General features: G+C 45.3%; 1 protein-coding gene across 3 annotated transcripts in view; it reads left to right on the forward strand.

Moving 5' to 3' along the window:
* Nucleotides 1-24,797, forward strand: part of LOC144791046 (disintegrin and metalloproteinase domain-containing protein 9-like) — a 1,785,694-nt gene that overhangs the window by 652,058 nt on the left and 1,108,839 nt on the right. For all 3 annotated transcript variants that reach the window (XR_013602283.1, XM_078665681.1, XM_078665682.1), the window contains exons 11-12: nucleotides 15,958-16,091; nucleotides 23,634-23,814. Coding sequence is in view for 2 of the 3 variants with exons in the window: in XM_078665681.1 (XP_078521807.1) it covers nucleotides 15,958-16,091; nucleotides 23,634-23,814 (315 nt within the window). In the remaining variant the exon portion in view is untranslated. The remainder of the gene's footprint in view (nucleotides 1-15,957; nucleotides 16,092-23,633; nucleotides 23,815-24,797) is intronic.

Here is a 24,797-nt window from a genome sequence, read left to right on the forward strand (position 1 = left end):
GAAGGGGCTACTCCCTCCCCTTCGGGACTACCTCTACCCCCCATGCTGCCATCTCATGACTGGCTGATGGAGGATCATCTTTCTCTGCTCCGCCAGGAAGTCCGGCACTCTTGGCCAAGTGAGCCATAGAGAGTGTGCCGATGCCAGAAGTAGGTCATAGTTGCTACTTCTTGGTGCCAAAAAGGGACAGAGATCTTTGTCCTATCCTAGACCTACACGATCACAATTACTTTCTCAAGAAGGAGAAGTTCAAGATGCTCACTTTGGCTCAGGTCCTGTCTGCCCTGGCACCCAGGAGACTGGTTTGTAGCTTTGGACTGGCAGGATTTATGCTTCCACATTCCCATCCTGCCAGGCCACAGGTGTTACCTGCGGTTCATGGTTGGCCACAAGCACTTTCCGTTCACCGTGTTTCCCTTTGGCCTTACATCCCCCTCGGGTGTTCACCAAGGTGAAGGCGGTGGTTGCGGATAACCTGCGGAGATCAGTGGTACCAGGCTTCCCCTGTTTCAATGACTGGCGATTGAAGGCGGGCTCGCCCCAGGCTGTCTTCTCCCACTTCCAGACTAAGGCAGACCTCTTGCATTTATTGTATTTTATTTATATATAATTTGTAAAGCGCTACTAATGCTGATAGGCGTCTTGGCGCTCTAAAATTCACTGGGGTACACTATCGACTTGCTGAAGTCACACCTACTCCTTCTCAGACGCTCCCTTTAATCAAAGTTATTCTGGACACAGTGCAGCTTTGGGTTTATTCTCTCGAACGGCGAGTCCAGAATATTCAGGCTATGATGCTGATGTTTCAGCCTCCATCCTGGATTTCAGTGAGACTCGCTCTGAGGCTGCTGGGACTCATGGCCTCTTGCATAATGCTGGTGACGAGTGTCCATTGGCATATATGGGCCCTGCAGTGGGATATAAATTTCCACTGGGAGCAGCTTCAGGGGAATCTCTCGAACATGGTCCTGATCTTGGAGGAAACTGCAAAAGATCTGCAGTGGTGGCTAATGAACCATGAATGGCTTCCCGAACCAGATCTGACAGTGATGACAGATGCGTCACTCCAGGGATGTGGGCTTGAGGCCTTGTCAGCTATGCCTCCCTACCAAACCATCTATCCTGACAAACTGGTACTTCGCACAAGAGCCTTCTTTCTTACAAAAGTGGTTACTCCATTTCACGTAGCCCAAGCCATCATTCTGCCTACTTTTTGCACTCCTCCACATCCCTCTAAAGAAGAGGAATGACTCCACCTCCTAGACCCAAAAAGAATGTTATTCTACCTTGACCGCTTTGAGAGTACCAGTGGATGACCAACTCTTCGTGGGGTATGTTGGAGAGAAAGAAAGGACAGCCTGTGCAGAATTGGGCCATCTCCAAATTGATTGTGCCCTGCATTAAGAACTGCTCACTTTGCCACTGGATTCAAGCAAGCCGGGCTGAAGACGGCTGTAATGCCAGAAACCGGTCCTCGGAAGTTTGTTTCCGGTCCAGGGAAGGCATGGCTTGGCAGTTCGGGCTGGACTGTTCCCATGAGGCACAGGGTCAGACTGATTTGCATATGGCCATGTCTGAACTGGGGTGGCAGAGTGGGCTAAAGAACGGTGATGGATTAAACCCAGATCAGTTGACTGGGGGTGAGTGCTTGTATTGTCAACGCTCCGTCCATCACCACCTTTGGTTTTGCTGCATTAAGAACTGTCACACATTGGCCAAAGAGCAACTCCCTGAGGGTTTGCGTGCTCATTCCACCAGAGCCAAAGTTGCAACCACTGCCTTAGCACGTGGAGTTCCGGTCCCTGATATCTGCCAGGCAGCAGCGTGGGCTTCCTTGCACATGTTTACCAATCACTGCTGCCTTGTCAGTGAGGTCCGTGGGGATGGGCATTTTACCCGATTGGTCCTGCAGGACTTACTTGTGTGAAAGTGGTTCGTAGATCCACCTCTGGGGACGTATTGCTTGGGTGTCTATTCTAAGGTAAGGAATCTGCGGCTACAAGTCTCTATCAGATAAGCAAGTTCTCTCATAGGGGATTTCCATGTATAATTATAAGCGTTGAATAGTCCTGCCCGCCTGCGGGGACCCTGTAGCACTTTTTCCAAATATCTTCTTAAGTGCTGAAGTTCGTCTTACTTTAGGAAGTCCTTGAAAAGTCATATAAGAAAGTCATAATGCAGCCTATAGGATTAAGCTGCAGTGGTCACCATTCTTCATCTTGAAGGGGCAAAAGAGGAACATCCAAGGACATATGGACCTAATGCTTTCATAACTTTGTAAGGACACAGTAAAAAATCCTTCACAAACCCTTTTGCTATGAGAGCGAGAGATGAATGCATGGTAATGTAGCCCTAAGGCTGCCATTATAAGGAACGAAAAAAGAGACTGTGTCTTTAAAAACTGTGTGACCTCCAATATCCCATTATGCTCAGCCAGAGGCAGTTTCCTCAGTTCTTTTGGAAGGCTGTACTAGCTGAATAATAGCAGAGCATGAACGTGTCTATCTACTCCAATGGGGAGGAGGGAGGGTTGCTTTTGACTATCATGGAAATACCACTAGGAGAGACAAAAAACAACATTTAGATAACTATCTAAGCAAAGAGATTTCTGAGAGAGGCCTGTCCCACTTGAGCATCTGCTCTAGCATCTGTGTCAAGGCAGTAGTGCCTAGTGAATGTGTGGACTGATCTTCATGGAGCAGTTTTGCAGATGTCTGCCAAAGGAATATTTCTCTCTTCAAGGCAGTAGTGGCTGCCTTGCCTCTAGTGGAGTGTGCTTTGGGTTTGCCAGTAAGAGATTAATTATCTAGCTGATAACAGCATAGGATGCAAGAGACAATCTACCTGGAAACTGACTGGAGGTAACCCAACCCTATGAGAACTGGCTCATTATTGATGAACAATTGTTGCGATTTGCTAATAGATTTTGTTTGATCTCAGTAGAACTTTAACACTCTCTTTACATCCAGCGAGTGAAGGTCTTTTTCTGCTGGAGAAGATGGATTTTGAACGAAAGTGGGTAAAGCGGTCGTTTGATTTACGTGAAAATCCGAGACAACTCTAGGTAGAAACCTGGGATGGGTACACAACACTACTTTGGAAGAGTGGAAGACTCTATATGGCTCATGAGTGCAAAGGGCCTGTATCTCACTAACTCTATGTGCTGATGTTATTGGCACAAGAAAGGCAGTTTTCCAAGTGAGATGTTGAAGTGATGCCTTATGTTTAGGCGCAAAAGGAGATAGCATGAGGCGTGAAAGCACCCTGTTAAGATCAAATGGTGGAGAGGGGCGTCTAACAGGAGAAAAAACACATTCTTTAACCCTTCCAGGAAATCTTTGATAACTGGAATCCTAAAGAAAGAAGTTTGTCAAGGACTTTTCCTTTATGCCGTGAGTGCAGCCAGGTGGACTTTGATGGAAAAAAATTGTAGGCCAGATTTAGCAAGGTGCAGCAAATATGGAAGAGTGACATCCTCCTGGCAAGATGTATGGTCTATCTGCCTGGATGAGCGCCAGATGCATAATCTCCATTTGAAGGCATCCGCCTTACCTGTGTGGGACTGGCAGGTGGGTCAGGGATTAGAGACACACCAGTTTGTTGGGGTAAAGCAGGTTTTATTGGGATACCCCGTTTAGTGTTTAACATTAGAGTCCTTCTTGTCCTAAACGTCAGTCTCTCTTTTGCGAATTGGCTTGAATCCGTTTTGGCGGTGGTAGGGGTTTCCTCTGTGCTGTCGTGGTGCGTCTCCCCTTTCGGCTGTCGCGACGAGGTGTCTTCTCCTCAGGCTCCGGGTTCCCCAGGGAAGAGAAGACCAACAGAAAGAGGGCCGTTAGGGTTTTGTTCTCTGGGGGTTCGTGCACCTTGGGGCCGTGTAGTGGAAGGGTTCACCCGGTGAGACTTGACACACCGTATGAGCGTGAGATGGTGAGCACAGAAGGTGAGGGATATACGCGGGGTAAAGACACACTAGGATGGGAGGACTAGGGATTGAAGGGGCTATGTACACTCTCGCTACACGCGCTTGCTCCCCACCCAGGCCGCCATACGCTGCCGTACCTGAGTGAGCCACGCTCCTCCCCCGGGAGAGTGGCACGGCGGTTCGCGGTGTCGTTGGCCTCCTGGCTTCCCGTGGGACCCTTCTCCGTTTTCCTCGTTCTCTTCTTCTGGTTTCCGCCTGGTCTCTTCGCTCCGTTCTCCTCGCTTCTCCTCACATTCGGCTCCGCCCCTCTCCTGCTCCACCGGGGTGACGTCACACGCCCCATACCATACTTCCTGTATTTTGTCCAATTCAGCGGCTCTGACGTGGGCCGGAGGGCGGGCCTCCTCCTCAGCAAACTCCCAATTAAAGGGACCACGGTCTATATCTTCATGTTCGTCCAGTTCTGTGTCCCAAGGAGCCGTCTGTAGAGAAGGAGGCAGCACAGGGTCAGTTCTGGGGGTCCACCACTCCTTGTCACACTCCACCCCCCCTGGTTTCTCCCGATCGGGGAGGACCGGCATACGGGAAAGGAAATCAGCGTTGCCGTTGTCGCTTCCCTTTCTGTGTACCACCGTAAATGAAAAGGGCTGAAGGAACAGGAACCACCGTAGAATTCTGGCGTTCTGCGTCCTGTTCTTTTGCATCCACTGTAAGGGGGCATGGTCTGAGTACAATAGGAAGGCCCCCCCTTCTAGGTAGTATCTTAACTTGTCAACGGTCCATCTAATGGCCAGGCATTCCTTCTCTACAGTGGGGTATTTCTGTTCCCGGGGATGAAGCTTACGACTTATGAACAGCACCGGGTGTTCCTCGGAATCTTCTCCTATTTGGGAAAGGACCGCCCCTATGCCTGTGTCTGAAGCATCAGTGGCCAATATGAACGGTTTGTCAAAGTTGGGTGGAAGGAGCACAGGACTGGTTGTGATAGCTTCCTTCAGCAATTCGAAGGCTCTTCCTGCTTCTGTGGAGGGAGGTAGAGGAAGGACATTTCTGACAGTTTTCTGTAAAAGATTAGTCAAGGGAGTGGCAAGGTCGGCAAAGTTTTTGATGAATCGGCGATAGTAGCCGATCAGACCTAAGAAAGCCCTTAACTCTTTTTTGGTTGAGGGGAATGGTGTCTCTGTTATTGCTTTGATTTTCTCCTCTTGTGGGGCGATAACGCCGTTTCCTAGCATGAACCCTAGGTACTTCACTTTCGGGAAGGCTGCGCGTGATTTCCTAGCATTCACGTGAAGGTGGGCGTCCCTCAGGGATGATAACACCTTAGTCAGGTGTTCTAGGTGGTCTTTCCATGTGTGACTGAATATGACGATGTCGTCAAGGTATACAGAACTGTACTTTTGGTGGGGGGCCAAAACCTTGTTCATCAACCTCTGGAACGTGGCAGGAGCCCCATGGAGACCGAAGGGAAGGACAATAAACTCGTACAGGCCCTCCTCGGTGGCAAAAGCAGTTTTGTGACGGTCTTCCTCCCTCAAGGGTACCTGCCAATAGCCTTTGGTTAAGTCCAAGGTGGTTATGTATTTGGCTTCTCCTATACGTTCGATTAGCTCATCCACTCGAGGAATGGGGAATGCATCAAATGACGAAACAGCGTTTAAAGCTCTGAAATCCATACAAAAATGGGTCGAGCCGTCTGGCTTGGGGACCATAACTATGGGAGACGACCAATGGCTTTTGGAGGGTCTGATAACCCCTAGTTCTAGCATGTTGGCAACTTCCTTCCTAACATCGGCCCTTTTTGCAGCGGGGATACGATAGGCTCTCTGCTTTACTATGCTCCCGGCAGTGGTATGGATTTCGTGTTCTGCCAAAGGGGTGCATCCCGGCAGGTCCGAAAACAAGGGGGAGAATGGGGATAGGACCGTGTGGAGATCCCGTTTCTCCGTGGTTGTTAGCTCGGGATTAACAGGTAGGTGTGGTAAAGTGGTGCCTGAACTGTGTTCTGGTATGACCAGATTAGAAGGACTGGGGACCGTGCCTATCCACTTCTTCAGAAGATTGATATGGAAGGTTTGGCTGCGTGTGGACGTTATCCTCAGCCTATAGGTGGTATGGCCGTATTTCTCTATTACTTGATATGGCCCCTTCCATTCGCTCCTCATCTTTTGAGTCGTAGTGGGGAGTAAGACTAGGGCCCAGTCGCCTTTCTCCAGGGTTCTCCACCTTTTTCCTTTGTCGTAACAACATTTTTGGTGGGTTTGGGCCGTCTTCATGTTTGAATAGGCCAGATCTCTCAGCTTGCCCAACCTGGACCTTAATTGCTGAGTGTAGTCAAGGAGAGATCTCTGTTCGTTGGCTTCTTCCTTCTCCCAGGCCTCTCTGGTGATTTCGAGCAGGGACCTGGGCTGGCGTCCGTACAACATCTCGAAGGGGGACACCCCGAGGCTACTCTGTACCTGTGCTCTCACTACATATAAAGCCAAGGGGAGCATTTTGTCCCAGTCCTTGGGTTCGGTTGTTAACAGTTTTTTTAGGGTCGTCTTTAGGGTTCTGTTGTACCGTTCCACTAAACCGTCCGTTTGCGGGTGGTAAGCGGACGTGCGAATGTGTCGGAGATCCAGCGTCTTGCAGATCTCAGACATCATTCGTGAAACAAACGGCGTCCCTTGATCCGTTAGGATTTCCCGTGGGAACCCCACTCTCGAGAACAACTCCACCAACTTCTCGGCCACATTCCTAGAGGTCGGGGCGCTAAGAGGGAAGGCCTCGGGGAACCTGGTGGCGTAGTCCACGACCACCAAGGCATAGGTGTGTCCCCTTGAGGAGCGGGGCAGAGGCCCTATGAGATCCATTCCCACGCGTTCCCAGGGATTGCCAATGATTGGCAGCGGTTGTAAAGGCACTGAAGGCGGTCTGGTGAGATTCCTCCTCTGACAGACCTCACAACGATGGCAATACGCCTCGGTCTCTTTATATATCCCTGGCCAGTAGAACAATCTCAGTATGTTCTGAGTGGTCTTTTCTGCCCCACTGTGTCCCGCTGTTAGATGGGTGTGTGCATAGAACAGGATCTGTTCACGAAATACCTTCGGTACCACCAGTTGTTTGTGGTCCCCTTCTTTTCCTTCCCGATACAGTAGATCGCTTTCTATGCTAAAACGGGGATATGTGGCTGCGGTGGTTTCTGACTGTGCTATATGGGCTGCCTCCCACGCGTTCAAAAGCGAAGGGTCGTTGGACTGGGCGAACTTAAATCCCCGGTCTGTTGCCCATGGTTCGACAGTCAAGTAAGCTTTGGCGGGGCGCAGGTCTAGCTCCCTTCTGAATAAAGACAAGAACTGAGGATTATCCACCCCTAGTATCAGTTCCTCGGGGAGGGACCCCACAACCCCCACTCTTACTGTACATGGTTCTCGTCCTATCGGGTGTATGTGGATGCGGGCCAGGGGATAAGTCCTAACATCACAATGGACACATCGGATGTGCACTACCCCTTCCTTTCCTATCTGGGAGGGGAATAGCAGGGTTTCCCTGATGACGGATTGCCTACACCCAGAATCCAACAGTGCCCTAACAGGGGAGTCGTTCACTCTGACTCTTACATAAAAGGAAGGACCCATTTCCGCGGTGTAAAGCACTGTTTTAGGGATGTAGCCGACTTCCATGGGCTCCTCCACGGGTCTTTTCCTTGGGCATAAGCGGGCTATATGGCCCCACTCTCCGCATTCGAAGCACTGGGGCCCTTTCATGGGTGTTATGTCCGGTCTGAATGGTCGTGGCTTCATAGGCTCAAATACGGCCCTTTTTTTCTCTGTTTTCAGGGGAGGCATCGGTGTCTTATTAGTTTTCTCTGTGTCCCAGGGAAAAGATCTGGGCGCCGCTCTGGCATAGTTGGCTGCCATCTCCACGGCCTGTGCGGCAGTAAGACCGGAATGCTGCTTCAACCATCTCTGGGTTGCATACGGCAATGCCTCCATGAACTGTTCTAGGACAATGCTGGTCATGACGTCTTCTTTGCTTCGAATTTCTGGCCTTAGCCATTTCTCTGCCGCCATTTTCAGTCTTAAGTATAGCATCTTCGGGTTTTCACCCGCCACTCCTTTTTCCTTCCGAAACCGGAGCCTATAAGCTTCAGCGTCCATTCCGAGGTGGTCTAGTATCACCCCTTTAATCTCCGTATATGAGGCGGTGCCTGCTTGGTTAGCGACCTGATAGGCCGTCTGCGCTTCCCCCACCAACAAGGGGGCAAGGAAGAAGGGCCACTTCTCTTCTGGCCACCCACAAGCACGGGCCGCCCTTTCAAAGTTGACCAGGAAGGCGTCGGGGTCTTCTCCTGTTACGTACTTTTGCAGGGCCACTCCGGATGGATGTGGTCCAAATGGTCTTCGATCCTGTGACACAGCAGTTCCTGGGGTTTGTACCACCTTCTGTAGGTTGTCCATTTGCTGCGTCATCGTGGAGCGAAAGAGGGCTCGGTCGGCGTCTGCCGTGCTTATTTGTTGGCTGACAGCCCACTCCAACTTCTGCTGCCCCTCAATCAGGGTTTGAACGACCTGCTCCATGTCCGCTTTTTCTTGTTCTGAGGGAGTAAATCCCACTTCTGACACCACTGTGGGACTGGCAGGTGGGTCAGGGATTAGAGACACACCAGTTTGTTGGGGTAAAGCAGGTTTTATTGGGATACCCCGTTTAGTGTTTAACATTAGAGTCCTTCTTGTCCTAAACGTCAGTCTCTCTTTTGCGAATTGGCTTGAATCCGTTTTGGCGGTGGTAGGGGTTTCCTCTGTGCTGTCGTGGTGCGTCTCCCCTTTCGGCTGTCGCGACGAGGTGTCTTCTCCTCAGGCTCCGGGTTCCCCAGGGAAGAGAAGACCAACAGAAAGAGGGCCGTTAGGGTTTTGTTCTCTGGGGGTTCGTGCACCTTGGGGCCGTGTAGTGGAAGGGTTCACCCGGTGAGACTTGACACACCGTATGAGCGTGAGATGGTGAGCACAGAAGGTGAGGGATATACGTGGGGTAAAGACACACTAGGATGGGAGGACTAGGGATTGAAGGGGCTATGTACACTCTCGCTACACGCGCTTGCTCCCCACCCAGGCCGCCATACGCTGCCGTACCTGAGTGAGCCACGCTCCTCCCCCGGGAGAGTGGCACGGCGGTTCGCGGTGTCGTTGGCCTCCTGGCTTCCCGTGGGACCCTTCTCCGTTTTCCTCGTTCTCTTTGCTCCGTTCTCCTCGCTTCTCCTCACATTCGGCTCCGCTCCTCTCCTGCTCCACCGGGGTGACGTCACACGCCCCATACCATACTTCCTGTATTTTGTCCAATTCGGCGGCTCTGACGTGGGCCGGAGGGCGGGCCTCCTCCTCAACAAACTCCCAATTAAAGGGACCACGGTCTATATCTTCATGTTCGTCCAGTTCTGTGTCCCAAGGAGCCGTCTGTAGAGAAGGAGGCAGCACAGGGTCAGTTCTGGGGGTCCACCACTCCTTGTCACACCTGGTAGAGACTTTATCTAGCAGCAGATTCCGTACCTACCCACCCATTATCCCGCTCGGCTAACTGATTTCTAGGAACAGGGCTTTCTCCAGTATTGGGGTGTCTTTCATAGATTTACATGCCTGAACCATTCCTCGTCGTCGGAGTGGGAGTCCCACGGTACATAAAAAAGCAATAATATGCAATAATATCCTTAGAAAACTTGGTAATAACTAACCAGGAAGTAAAGTATCCCAAGCTACAATAGAAAAAACTTCCACACTCATGACTATCCTAGTCATTTTGTATAGCCCAAACTAAAGCCAATCAGGCGACAGCACCCACCAGAAAGTCCTCTCAAAGGGCTCAGGCTCTCAGATTTCCTACTGGACGTCGTGTGAAGAGAGTACCTTCAAGATTCCTTGATTTCAGGATGTCTTCCTCAAAGAAATCTTTATTCAGGCCTTGTGAGTCTTGTGGTAAGCTATGGCTTTTCTCTGAAGATCCACACAAGAAGTGCATTTACTGCCTGTACCCGGACCATCAGGTCAAGGACTGCAAGATATGGAGGACTTTCCCTCAGAAGACCCTCAGGGACAGGGAGGGCTGCTTGCTTTTTTGGCTACAAAAGCTCAAGGATCAAGATAATCCTGTTTCTGAGGTAGGCAGTATGGCCTCTGGGTCTACTACAGCTTCTAGAAAGAGAGCTGCTGAAGAGGTGTTATCTTCTCCTGGGGCCAAGATTGTGAAGAAGCAACAATCTTCTAAGGAGTCTGAGAGGCCCTCCACCCTTAAGGCTACTCCCCCTGCTAAGAGCAAACTTTTGCCATCCACACCCCCGAGAAGAGCGACCAAGAATTTACCTCAGAAACCAACTTCTGACAAGACTTTACCTCAGAAGAAGGCCCAGTCGGACCCCTCTCGTCGACGAAGATCTCCATCGACGCTACATCTACGTCTACGGTAACTTTCTCTTCTCCTAAACCTGAGATGATCATGTCGACAGTGTCTTCTCCGTCGACGATGGTCTATGTCTCAGTCAAGCCTATCTCGTCAACGAGAGAGTCGACTGCCATCGTCAGTGCCCCGTCGACGGCCGAGCTTGAAAAGATACCGTCAACGACAGCTTCATCGTCGACGCCCCCGACGACGGTTGCTCTAACATCGTCGATGACCTTCCCGTCGTCGATGAGCTCGTCGATGGCTACATCGTCAATGAAGACTCTATCGTCGACGAAGACTCCAGTGTCAACGAAGACTCCGTCGTCGACGAAACCTTCCTCATCGACGAAGACGACTTTATCGTTGACGACGACCTTATCATCGTCAGGATCCATGCCTCCGTCGACGAGCCCGGGGATGATTCCTCCGTCAACGCCGCAACTCTCTACATGTACCACCATACAGGTTTGGTCACCATCTATGGCTTTTACATCAACGCCGAAGCCTTCCTTGCTTCAGAGACACTGTTCTGGACGAGAACCTTTATCATATGTAATCAACAAAAAGAGAGTGAGGGTTTGGGTTTCCACTCCTTAGTCCCCTAGAATCAATTAAACAGCAACAGATAGAAGGAGTGTACCCAGGACACAAAGTCCTAGTACGGAGAACGACGATTACGAAAAGAAAGAATTATTTCTTTTTTAGTAAACCCCTCACTCACCGGCCTGGTCGGTGACATGCTTCATCATCGGGGTCCACCCGAGTGACCGAGTGCCACTCAGGTGTGCTTCGATGCCTGCAACTGCAGGGAGCTGGTTTTTTTGTGAATGAGTGAAGTGGTGAAATTAAAAAGTGTGCTACGTGTACTCCCTATAAACTTTAATATGGAGTCAGTATGCCACTAATAAAAACAGGTGGGATACTACTATTGGTGTAATTTGACCAAGGAGTATCAGCCTTTAAGTGAAGAGATGGTCAACATGTTTCAACCGTGTATCAATTGTGGGTTTTCGTCAGGACCAAAAAAAGGAAAAAAGGGGCTGGGAGGTCTGCACACGCTAAGGCGCACCCTTCCCTGACCCAACAGTGTGCTTGACCGTGTACTTACGGTGTAGTTTTCTTGCCACCTTCTGTGTAAGGGCAATCTGAAACAATAAAACACAGCATAGTGGTGGTGCAAAGGTGTACAATTGTGTTACAATTTGGTCCATGTGGTATGTCTATCGTCTCCGTGATGTTTGGTTTTGCAGTGCAGAGTTTCCATCCTAGGGCACTTAAAGAAAACCTTCTGTATGGCCAATATCTCCGCCTGAGAAGAAATTGCAGTAAACTAGAAGTCTATCAGAGCCAGGCAAAAGATCTGACTGAGAAGTTGTCAGACAGAGGTTATCCTAACCACATCCTGAAGAAAGGCCAAAAAAGAGCTAGAAACCAGCCAAGAGACGCTCTCCTTGAAGATAAAGTGAAGGAGGAAAAGCAGCCACCTCTTACTTGTGTCACAACATTCAATACATTGTCCAACAAAATGACAAAATGTATCATTAAACATTGGAAAATACTGAACACGGGTAATCTTCACTGGGAAAAACCACTGTTCTCATTCAAACGAGCCAGGAGTATAAGAGACACACTTGTACATACCCGTCCCAAACTCGCTAGGACAAATGGAGAAACCACAGTACTCAGTGCATGGGGTCTGCCTTAAGTCACTGGCCACTACCCATTTGGCAATTGCAGTGTGTGCCACCTGACCACTGCTACAAAAACCCTACAACTGGAAATAGGAAAAGTCTGGACACAGCGGACCCATACTAATTGCAACAGTCAAAATGTGATCTACCTAGTGACCTGCCCTTGTGGCTTACAATATGTGGGTATGACCAGGAGGAAAGTCAAACAACGCATCAGCGAACATAGAAGCACAATCAGATGCAAAAAGGTGACCACAAAACTAATAGAACACTTCCTGGCGATGAACCACACCACGAATAACATGAGGTTGACCATAATTGAAGTTGTCCAACCAGGCGGGAATACCACTCAACGTTTGTTCGAAAAAGAACAGAGATGGATATATAGACTTTCCACCAATACATCGGGCCTGAACGACAATATATTTTGGTATACTGTTAGACAAAGATGATCGACACAATGACCAGTTTGTATAAACTCAGGACCAAGCAAGACATACTATGACCCACATTCAACCTCTTTGTTAACTACTACATATCTAAGGGGCATGATTGCGACAGCTATTGTTGATTCCAACCCTATACCCCTTTCAGAAGACCCACGGAGTGACAAATGCCGCCAGAGACCACCGGTCTGTAATGTGCACTAATCCTCTGTTTGTCACCTTTGAACATTAACATTATTGCGTAACTGTAAAAATGGACAATTTTGTTCAAATCTTAATTTTTAATGTGGACCTTTGCAAACAACACACTTGAGTCTGAATCGTTAAATACACTTCCTTTAATCGTTAGTATTATCTCGCAATTGTAAGAATGAACAATAAAGTTAGAATTGTGATTAATATGACACTTTACACAGACTCCCCCGATGTTACAACACCAACATCCTGGAGTCTCGATCCCAAAATACACCCCCAACACGCCTCCGGAGCCGCGGTCACCGGATCAAGGACTACGCGTTCTGATTGGCTAACGTTGGTCCAATCGTACGGCACCCTTTCAAAACACACGTGTTGGGGGAAGAGGGTGGGCAAGCAATTTCCCGCGCTTCACTACTGCGAGATCCAAAAGGGATTTCTTTGACAACGAGCCTCCACTAATGCTCGTATGTGTTCCTTCCGTTCACAGAACGCTCATAGGCGGCCCCCCCGACAGGCATCCATGGGGTTTCCTTACTAACAGTTACCAGTAAGTCCGCCATTGAGTGTACTTTTCTATGACTTCACACTTATTTTAAAAAAATCGGATCACTAGTGAAAGATACCTTGGCTTCCTCTCCTTATTTTGCGTGATTATGTGTATATATGTCCGTTGACTGTATGCACATTTTGACCCAATGCAGTTATTTAGCGTCCGTAAAATCACTACGTTGCACGCAAGACACCCACTATCTGAAGGCGAATGCACAGTGGGTATGTACATTAACTTGTGAAGACACCCAGCTGGGTCACAAATTGGCACCTTATGAAATGGTGTGATATAGCATGCACGTTTGAACGAATTTTTGCATGCAAAACCAAACATCACAGAGACGATAGACATACCACATGGACCAAATTGTAACACAATTGTACACCTTTGCACCACCACTATGCTGTGTTTTATTGTTTCAGATTGCCCTTACACAGAAGGTGGCAAGAAAACTAAACCGTAGGTACACGGTCTAGCACACTGGTGGGTCAGGGAAGGGTGCGCCTTAGCGTGTGCAGACCTCCCGCCCCCGTTTTTCCTTTTTTTGGTCCTGACGAAAACCGACAATTGATACACGGTTGAAACATGTTGACCATCTCTTCACTTAAAGATTGATACTCCTTGGTCAAATTACTCCAATAGTAGTATCCCACCTGTTTTTATTAGTGGCATACCGACTCCATATTAAAGTTTATAGGGAGTACACGTAGCACACTTTTTAATTTTACCACTTCACTCATTCACAAAAAAACAGCTCCCTGCAGTTGCAGGCGTCGAAGCACACCTGAATGGCACTCGGTCACTCGGGTGGACCCCGATGATGAAGCATGTCACCGACCAGGTCGGTGAGTGAGGGGTTTACTAAAAAAGAAATAATTCTTTCTTTTCGTAATCGTCGTTCTCCGTACTAGGACTTTGTGTCCTGGGTACACTCTGAGAACCTTTATCTCCATTACGCCTATCACCTCAAACAGTACCCTTACAGGTCCCTGACAAGTTGCTGAACTCTGAGGATAGTGAAGAAGATTCCGACTTGGATGAAAGGTTTGGAGCAGCAACAAGCCCTTAGGAATTGTTGATCAAGTACCAAGAAGAAGAAGATCAAGATGATCAGCCTTCGCCTGAGCAGGTGACATCACCCATTACTAATGTCCCCACAGCTCAGATGCCAGTGGCATTTCTAACGAACCTACAGCACTTGCTTAATGATTATTACAGGCGTTTTCCACCTTCTGAGTAAGCGGACTCTGTGCCTCCTACGCCTGTGGTGCAAGCATCCACGTCTGATTTCAGGTCTCCAAGGCCTCCTTCGCCTGGAGCTTCTCATAATCCGGAAGAACACCAATCATCTGATGAAGAGGAGAGAGAAGAGGGTAAAGTTGATGACAGTTCTTTGTTGTTGGAGTGGGACGATTATCAGGTCCAAACACCTTCTCCTTCACCTCCGGTTACTGGAGATTCACCTCCAGTGGATATTGGAGGTTTCCACCTGCTGATGGAAAGAGCTACAAAACGTTTCCTTATTCCGATGGAAACTACACAAGAGGAATGCTTCCTCTATGATTTCAAGGACCAGCCAAGGAAGCAGACTAAGTCAATACCAATTATTGAGTTCATCTGGAAAGAGGGACTTAAAGTCATGTCCACTCCTGCATCTATCCCTCCAGTATTGCCGAGAATAGATAAAAAATATAAGGCACCTGAAAAGTCCCCAGCTTGACTTATAGGACACCCGAAGTTAGATTAGGTGTTCGTACAGGCTGCACAGAAGCGGTCCAGAAATCCTTCCTCCCCGATCGCAGCCCCACCGGATAGAGACGCCAGGCGTCTGGATGCTATTGGAAAACGGGTGTCTACAATGGCAGCAACTACAGTCCGGGCTGCCAATTCTTTAGCCATCCTGTTCTCTTCTTTTTGACTATAGGTAACCAAACACTATAGTTAAATATTTCCTATACTATTTTAAAGAACATATCCTTGTTGTAAAAAAATAACTTTTATAAGTTAACTACTCCCTACACATGTAACATAAGGGAATACATAACTGGCAACGTTTACTATCATCCTTGCAAGGTTCTATGATAAATACAAATCACTCGTGCTTCAGTCTGTTTTTTTAGTGTGTCACAAAACTCCTCGATAGCAATATTGGACCACACAGGCACATATACTACAGTGGTCCCATTCACCAACACAAAAAATGTGTCCTTATTCGTAAGAGATAGACATCCAATTTGAAAGAGCAGATTCACTTACATATTACAACAATTGTGTTTTTTTATTTGCCTATGCATATTACTAGAACATTCAAGTCACAAGACAATTAGATACTTTGAACAACGGAGTGTTAAATAGGAAGTGTTTTGGCAGCTCTTACCAACTATAAATGGCAACGTAAATATTCAAAATGTGATATTACTCGCCGAAAATAACAAAAGGAACACATATAGCAAATGAAATGAAATCCAAGCCATTAAGATCATTAAGTGAGCCAATCCAACAAGATGAGTGTGTGTGGTTGGGTAATCAGACTGTCGGGTGTTTGAATCCTGGTGGATCCGCTTAGCTTGTCTTCTTTTCGAAGTCACCATAGAGCTTGACGGTTATTTGCTATCAGCACCCAAGGAAGATTCCACTTACCAGCCAATAGTATTCAAGTCTTTTTGTTATTTCTTATTATTGAGATTACCAATTTTTGAAACTGATTTTATGTATTACTGTTTTTGCTTTCAGTACGAGGGTGGAGATTTTGAGACATATGCAATACATATTTCACATCTATTGGGTCACAGCATAGGAATGAAGCATGATAATAATAGAACATGCCATTGTTCTAGGAGCATGTGTATAATGAACCAGAATATAAAGTAAGTGGGACTTGGTTATGCATCTTTTGTTAAATACTTTATATTTTTATCTCCATATTCAAAATGAAAATGAGTAATTTCTTTCGATTAGTATCTGAAATACCATTTAAAACAAATCATTCTAACCAGTGTGGTTTACATCTAGTGAATGCTCAGTTTTACCAGACAAATAACTTAAAAAACAATGTGTAGGAATCTGGCTTTTTATGTAGTGTACCAATGTAGGGGTAGGGGTACACCATGCAAAAAGTCCAGACGACCCTTATTGGTTTACATGGGCTTACTTCAATAATCTTAAGTGCTCTATTTGTGGTATTGTATCCTAATTGCATTTATATAAAGAGCTTACTACCACTGACGAGGCATCAAAGCACTTTTTCAGGAAGTAGCACGCTAAATGATTGGTGGTGAATTAGTGTAGTGAAAAACAAAAGTAATTTGAGTGGTGGATATGTTAGTCAGTTATTTGGATTTAGAAGGATAGTGGAGGGATAGAAAAGGGAAAAAGGTTAGCATTTACATAGCGCTTGCTACCCCTGATGGGGTGTTGAAGCGCTCTTTCAGCGAGTAGCAAGCTACTCCAGAAGACATAAAGGATTAGTGGTGAATTAGTATAGTGAAATATGAAAGTAATTTGAGTGGTGGATATGTTAGTCAGTTATTTGGATTGAGAAGGATAGCTGAAGGATAGAAGAGGGAAAGAGGTTTGTATTTATTTAGCACTTGCTACTCCTGATGAAGTATTGCAGCGCTTTTTCCGTGAGTAGCACGCTACTCCGGGTACCCATAAAGGATTAGTGGTGAATTAGTGTAGTGAATTATGAAATTAATTTATTTGAGTGGTGGACATGTTAGCCTGTTATATGGATTGAAAAGGATAGTGAAGGGATGTTTTGGAGCTCATAGCAGTAGAAGGAGGCTTGGGATTAGTAAATGGAGGTGGAGGGGGAAGAGTCAGAGGGACGGGTTTAGAAAGGCTTGTTTTGGGGGATGGGAATAGTAAAAGAGGTATGAGATGATGCGAGGACGGGTGGAGTAGGGAAGAGTCTAGAAAGGGTTATTTTGGGGGTCATAGTAGTGGTATGGGGTTTTGGATGAATGAGAGAGTGATGGTAGAGGATATAATGATAGAGGTATAGGGTGAGAAATAGGGTAGTGCATTAAATATGCTGAATTAGAAGAAAAGTAATAAATATATAGATCCAGAAGTACATGGAAGGTATATAGATGCATAAAGGAAGGTAGTTTATGTAGATTAAAGATGCAATAAATAAACTACGGCTTTCAAGTGTTGTTGTGCTTCAAATTAATTATATTTATTTATAGATTTTCTTTGTAATTCAATAGTGGAACAATTATTGATAAATAGTTATGATAAACAGATTTATTTATGCAGTCACTTATATACATGTTAAATACAGAATAATGTAACTATCAGTAATATGTACATTTGTTGAGCAGAACTAATGAATATCTATATTTTTTCAAACATAATTATTCTACATGTTTATTCAAAGCATTACACATATATAGGAACATATCTATAGTACAAATAATTGTTTATATACAGAGGGATATGCTGTTTGCATATGATGGTTATGTGGATAAGAGCCAATTCTTGTGTAGTTTTCCGAAGATAAGGTGGTTATCCGTGGATCTTATGTCGGGGGTAAACATTTCTACAGTTTGGCTGCTTGAACAGAGAAGAATGTGCCTCCCATGTTTTTTTTTCTAGTATGTTGGTATTTTGAAGCGAGGTGCCACTCTAGAGCGGAGGATCCTTTGTGAATGTGTTTGGTTATTTTATTCCTAATGAAGAGCGGTCCCGTTCCATGTATCGCTTTGTGGGTGATACACAGCCACTTGAACGTGGATCTTCTGGCAACCTGTAACCAATGCAGAGCTTTCACAGCAGGGGAGGTGTGGTTTTGCGGTTTTATGTGTAAGAGTAGTCTGACAGCCGAGTTCTGAATCCATTGTAGTCTTTTCATGGTCATTAAAGGTGATCCGTGGTAGAGGCTATTGGCGTACTCGAGTTTGGACACAACAAGGGAGATGGTAGCCTGACCCTTGTGTGGAAATCCCAAATGGGGGGAAATTTATCGCAGAGCTTTTATAGTAACAAAGCTTGATTTTGCTAGTTTGTTCACTTGGGCATTCATTGATAGCATGGCGTTCATGGTCATTCTGAGGTTTCTTACTTCCTTCGATACTTTAGGAGGTGTTCCCAGATCATCAGGCCATGGTGGGAGTGGGTCATAATGTTTCAAATTGCCACATGTGAATATTTCTGTTTTCAAAGCATTCAATTTGAGATGGAGTATTTGCGTGTCATATGCAGATTTATAGCAGGTGAGGTGAAATTGATTGAGCAGTGTCGGTAATGATGTAATGTAGATGTTGGAAAGCATGGGAGAGCAAATACTCATCAACTATAATGCCCCAAAGACATTGGAAACCCGCAAATCTTCTGTTGTCTCAGAGCCGTGGATCAATGGATGACGTGGAGCCATTTCAAATTGAATGCTTCCAAAACAGAAATTCTCACGTGTGGCGATTGGAAACATTATGACTCGCTGTTTTTTTTTGTTCTATTGTGTCGTTTTTAGTGGTATCAGGCTATCAAAAGCTTCTTGGAACCACTCATGTAGTTTTTTAACAGAATGTATTGTTTCTAGATCTGTATTGGATGTTAGTTGTGTTTCTAAGTGTTCTAAATTGAGTTTGTTCCACGGTCAATAGGTGGATGCACATAAGGTGGTTTTAGGTGCATCGCTTAGTGTTTCTTGTTGGAAAGCAAGCAAATGGTGGTCTGACAATGTGACTGGAGTCATTGTTTGAAAGGTAACTAGTTCTGTATTCGCAAAAATGACACATAGGATGTGTCCAGCGATGTGTGTGGGTTTGTGGATGATCTGATGCAGGTTCAGTGCGTCTGGGCCAGCGATGATTGTTTTCGGATGGGGCGTATTGGGTTTGTCAAATCAAATGTTGAGGTCACACAGAATACATAGTTTGGAGTGTAGTGTTCTCAGGTTTGAAACAGTGTCTAGAAGTGTGTCTGGGAATGTTGCATTGCTTTGTGGAGGTCTGTAAAGGGGCAGGAAGTTACAGGAGGATGACGGTGTAGGATTGCATCTGGTGAAAAGGGCCTCACAGTTTTTTTATGAAGACGTCAACAGCTTTGGTGATATATAATTTTTGTCTAAACACATCAGCTAGGCTACCTCCTCTTTTTGCCTATACTACATTTGGTTATCGATTGATAGCCTAGAGGAACTGCTTCATGGAGATCTGGAGCCATATTATCTCCCAGCCATGATTCAGTTATGAAGAGTATGTCAGGTTTTGTGTCAGTGAGAATGTCGTAGACGTGATGTTTGTTTTTAGAGAGCGATTGAGCATTTATTAGTAGACAGTTTAGAGAACGTAGATCAAATCAATAATATGAAGGAATTAGTTCAGTAGGCCTTAAGGTTTTTCTTTCTTGCTTTTATTCAAAATCTTCATACAAAGCGTAGCCAACGCGTTTCGTCCAAAGGACTTCTTCAGGGTGAAAAATATTGGGAATATGTCATCAGTTTTTCGTTCCAAAAACTTTTTTTGGTGTTGCGGAACTTCGAATATTTTGTGGCAATAGTACCCTTTTCCTAAAAAAACTAGTCAATTCTTCACAATAGGTATTCGTTTAAGTGGGTAAATCATCAGAACGGTGCCATTATTCCCAACCCATTCCTGTGGTGTCTGTATTCACCTTGAATATTTACGGCGTGTTTGTTCTCCCTCGGTCACGGCCTCGAACCACAAACTTGAGGCCGTGATCGAGGGAGAACGAACGCGCCGTAAATATTCAAGGTGATTACAGACACCACAGGAATGGGTTGTGAATAATGGCACTGTTCTGATGATTTACCCACTTAAACGAATACCTATTGTGAAGAATTGACTAGTTTTTTTAGGAAAAGGCTACTATTGCCACAAAATATTTGAAGTTCTGCAACACCCAAAAAAGTTTTTGGAACGAAAAACTGATGACATATTCCCAATATTTTTCGCCCTGAAGAAGTCCTTCGGACGAAACGCACTGGCTACGCTTTGTATGAAGATTTTGAATAAAAGCAAGAAAGAAAAATCTTAAGGCCTACTGAACTAATTCCTTCATATTATTGATTTGATCAAGATTGTTATTGTGTACTGTGTGGGGTGCTGAACCATTGTGTTTTATTGCAAAAGCGCTTTTGGGCTTTGCCCTTGGAAGTCTAGCAGTATGTGGCTTCAGGTCTCTGGCACCCTCAAAAATAACTAGACCACAAAACATTGGACGAAGTGAAGTCATTTTTGTGCCCTATACCCCAGTTCTAGTATTGTTAAAAGTTTAGAGAATGTACTTTGGCAATAGTGTGATTTTGTTTTGTAGAAGAGTGATCAGTCACTTGTGGGCTTGTAGAAGGTGTGTCCTTAGTGTTGGTATTAGCTGTATGAGGATAACAATCGTGTAGCTGTTCTGTACCACGTTCTTCGTCCAGCAGGCTAAGAAGGCGTTTTGATGGGTCTGCGTGTGTAGGTGGTGATTGAGAGTGAGTTGGTGTGCTTTGTTGTTTTTATAGTGTAACCTTGTTGTGCAGTAAACATGGAGAAGCAAAGTTATTTGGCATGTTTCTTATTTTGTTTGCGTCTGTTTATGGCGGAAGGTGTATGAATTAGTGGTGGCGGTGCAGCATGTGGGTCATGTAGTTAGGTTCTAAATTGTCCAATGGATGAGAGGCGGTTAAAAGAGAGTTGCTGTATATGTGTTGGGTGGGGTAGAAGAGACAAAGCTTGGAATGGGAGTTTGTTCATTTGTGTAGTCTGAAAGGTGGGTGTATGTTTGTATTTTTTGATGGAAAGTATTATTTATTTATTTATTTGAAGGTTTTATCTAGCACAAACAAGACCCTTGCGGGTATCAGAGCGCTTTACAGATGTTGGAAACGGTACAAGCATAGAGGAATAAAAATATAGGTGATTCTGATATAAACTGATCACTAATAAAGACTAGTAATTGTATTACAGTGATAAGTAAGTAATTCAACTAAATTTAGCCATGTGAATCGACAACACTTCTTTTATGAAGGCGGCAATAGAAGGATTCAGTCTTGTTTCCGCGGCAAAGCATTTCTGATTCTGGGAGCCATTCCTTAGAAGGTCCGGTTGTAAGTTTTCTTCTTAATAAATCGTTGTGGTTTCAGTAGAAGATTCCTGGAGCTCCTGGAGGCTCTATTACCACAAGGGGGAGAACCGGTTTCTGAGCTAGATAACACGTTGTATTGTGATGTAAGGCCCTGTGCGTCATACATGCGATTTTCAGATGAATTCTAGCCTTGAACGGTAGCCAGTTGAGGGCTGTAAGGTCTGGGGAGATGTGTCAGGTTCTTTTTGAGCCAGTGATGAGTCTAGCAGCTGAGTTGATTGAGGCTCTTAGTAGGGCAATCGTTGATCTGGGGTGGCCACATAGGGCTACCATCCCCTATTCCACTCTTGGGATTACTAGGGCTTGAACTGCCTGTGAAGTCGTTTGATGGCAGGAAGCGTTTCAGTCTTCTCAAGGTGTTCATGTGGAGATTTGCTCCTTTTGTGGAGGCGCTGATATGTTTCTGCATCTTTAGATTTCTGTCCAGCGTCACTCCCACCTATTTCGCTGAGTCTACAATAATGAGGTGTTGTGCTTTAGAAATTTTGTTATGCTGGTGTGCATGTTATGTTTTGTTTTTGAGGAGCAGTGAAAGGAGGTGATGATATATTTGTTTTGAGATGGATTTGTTAGTATAGTATAACATGGATTTTTGCAGGAATATTTAAGTGATGCATAAATGTATAAGCGGAGGATACTAACATTATTTCTCTGCAAAACACCAAATAATTAGACTACATAATGACAAAATGAACAAAAATAAATATTGCTAAATATGGACATAAATGTTCCAAAAATACTATAGAAGGATAGCTGTAAATATAAACCTGGCTGCTCGCATAGCGCACATTAACTCATTGAATGGCCTTTTGTCGTTTGAAAACAAACGCTATTGCATCACATTTGTAGACATAGAAACAGTACTACAGGCTATGCCATTTTTCACTATTCCTCTTCAGTTATGATTTAAACATTTCTGGACGCTACATAACTTATTTGATCATGTTTAAAAACATATACTCATTTTTCTTGATTCTATGTCATGATTATTTTCAAACAATTTCTATTTTCTCTATATCTTCCCTTAGAGACGGAATTCCCTCCAGACATAAAGTAGATCAGTTATACACTTCTGAGGTCAATACATGACATATTACACTTTTTTTGTGAAACAATAACAACCAAGGTTGGAAACATGAGGCCATGGCTTAAGCAGCCTAACCCAGTGCTTATTTTGGGGCTGGGGGCCTGCGCTGCAATCCCTCAGCTGTTTCTCAGCCTTGGTATTGCAAGCTTTGAAGTACATGTGAGATTGGTTGTCTGTAGGCAGCCCGCCAGTCGGACCTGCGCGCTGGCAGGGGGCTGCGTTACTATGGAATCGCACTGATCAGCCCCGCTCCCCGCCATCGTGCTAACACATTAATAAAATTGTATTTAATACCATTTTATTAATGTGTGTGCCTGCTGCACTCGCAGCAGGCGGGATGACGCTCCTCCGCCATAATGGAGGAGCCGCTCCTGTCAACATGTTATGCTCTCACGTTCACATTTGGAGTATTGCACTGGTCTACATTGCGCATGACGGATTGGCCAGCTGTCCACAGCCATCTTATCCGACATGTGCAGTGTAGACCCAGCAATCCAAAGGCTGTGAAACAGCCCGCGGATTGCTGCTACAGGCCCCCAGCCTCAAAATGAGCCCTGGGTGCGCCTGCTCCCATCAATCCCGGAGCTGATTTGACAGGATGAAAGCAGCTCCAGGATCGGTTGGAGTTCCGTTCCACAAGCAGGAAGGAAGTCCTGCCTGTTCCTGCTTGTGGAAGGCAGAAGTGCGGCAGCGGTTGTGCTCCAGCTCCAAGTATATGGTGAGTAGCGCATTCGCGCCTCACCATTTTGTATAGAAGGCAGCTGCCACTGATTTGTTAGCATACTTTATCATGTTGTTCTAGGAACATGCAGATGCATTGATTTTCAGTAGATAATAGTGTTTTTATTTTTTTTCAAATTCTGCCATTTGCGTTAAATAATACAGTTTTTGAAGTACTATGATATTTACATTTGTATTCATTGAATATGAGAATTGATCTCTATTCATTAGTCATTGCCGCGCTGTGCAATTACTGTTACTTCAGGTTTGCATTGAAAAATGTTAACCTATTTGAAACTGTGTATTTCTCTCGCTTACATTCTTATTGCTATTTTCTGTTACCGAACGTCCGCCAAAAACTATTAGATGCCCTGCCTCGGCTTACCCACTTACATCACATATGGTCTCGTAACGCATTGATGTCCTTCAGTACGGCAGGGTGGACACAATTTTGCAGTTTTGTAATATTTAAATGTGCTATTAAAACAACATTACATTTTTTCAGGAATGGACCCGTGGCCATGACATTTAGCAACTGTAGTGTTGCAGACTTTGAAACATTTATCTCAAGGTTTGGAGCAACCTGCCTTCTAGTGTCACCGTATCTGAAAGTGGAATTACATCCCTCACTATGTGGAAATAAGTGGCTAGACGAAGAAGAGGAATGCGACTGCGGAAGTCCTTCGGTTAGTGATATGATATGATACTAAACAGTTAATAGACTATTTAAAATGTTGGCTGGTGCTATGTTGTATACAGTGTATATTAAAACATACATCCACAGCTGGGAGTTGAAACAAGGAATAAGACCCCTGTACACAGCCAGAGGAATAAAGGGCAACCGAAAAGTTGCATAAATCCTTTGTTCTACTCCACAGACTTTCGGCGAGGTTCATAATAACATTTAGGTGAATCTTAGACTATCATATTTCTAGGCATGACACATCTCTTGCTACCAATTATTTTAACTAGCAGTGGGTTTTTGTATTTTTTGTTTAATTTCATTTAGTGATAAACGTACAAGGAAAGCTATACACAACAGGCAACAATGTCCCAGTGTTCACTTTTTCCGACTCCTTAAAACTTATGTAGTTCCCAGTACGTTGGCTTCACCCCAACCCCCTCCATTAGAGGGGGGTTACCATTGACTAGAGTAATATAGCTCTCTCACCTCATGCTATTGGCTGTTTGATGTATCATTTCACCTCCTAATGAGTGCTTGGAAACCTATACACGAGGTGCTATTTCTCAAAAGTACACAATCATAAGCCAATGCATTCTTTATGCAATCCATGTATGTAGAAATAAATCGTTTTTTCCCTTTAACATAGTAGGATAGGGTTTGAGTCAATGCTAGCATTTTGCTGCCTAAACCCGCCATTGACCTAGTAAATAAGGAACGGTTTCGTCGGCATGTCTGACTCTAATAAACTAACACAGGCAATGCCAAATGTTGTTTCACAGTTGTACTTTCTCGAGTTAAAGCTAGATGTAGTGCTTGTTGTGCAGACTACCTTATACTGGATTCAAAATGACTTGCAGAGGAAAAATGTTGGGGTGGCTAAAGAAACTCCAGAATACGCATCAGGGCAAATCTGTTTGCACGTTATCAGTCCTAAAATGTCCCAGGTGTCTCCTCATTGACAAATCTTTGTGAAGGGGGCGTGCA

Source organism: Lissotriton helveticus, chromosome 11 (assembly GCF_964261635.1).
Source record: "Lissotriton helveticus chromosome 11, aLisHel1.1, whole genome shotgun sequence".
In the NCBI taxonomy this organism is placed as follows: Eukaryota; Metazoa; Chordata; class Amphibia; order Caudata; family Salamandridae; genus Lissotriton; species Lissotriton helveticus.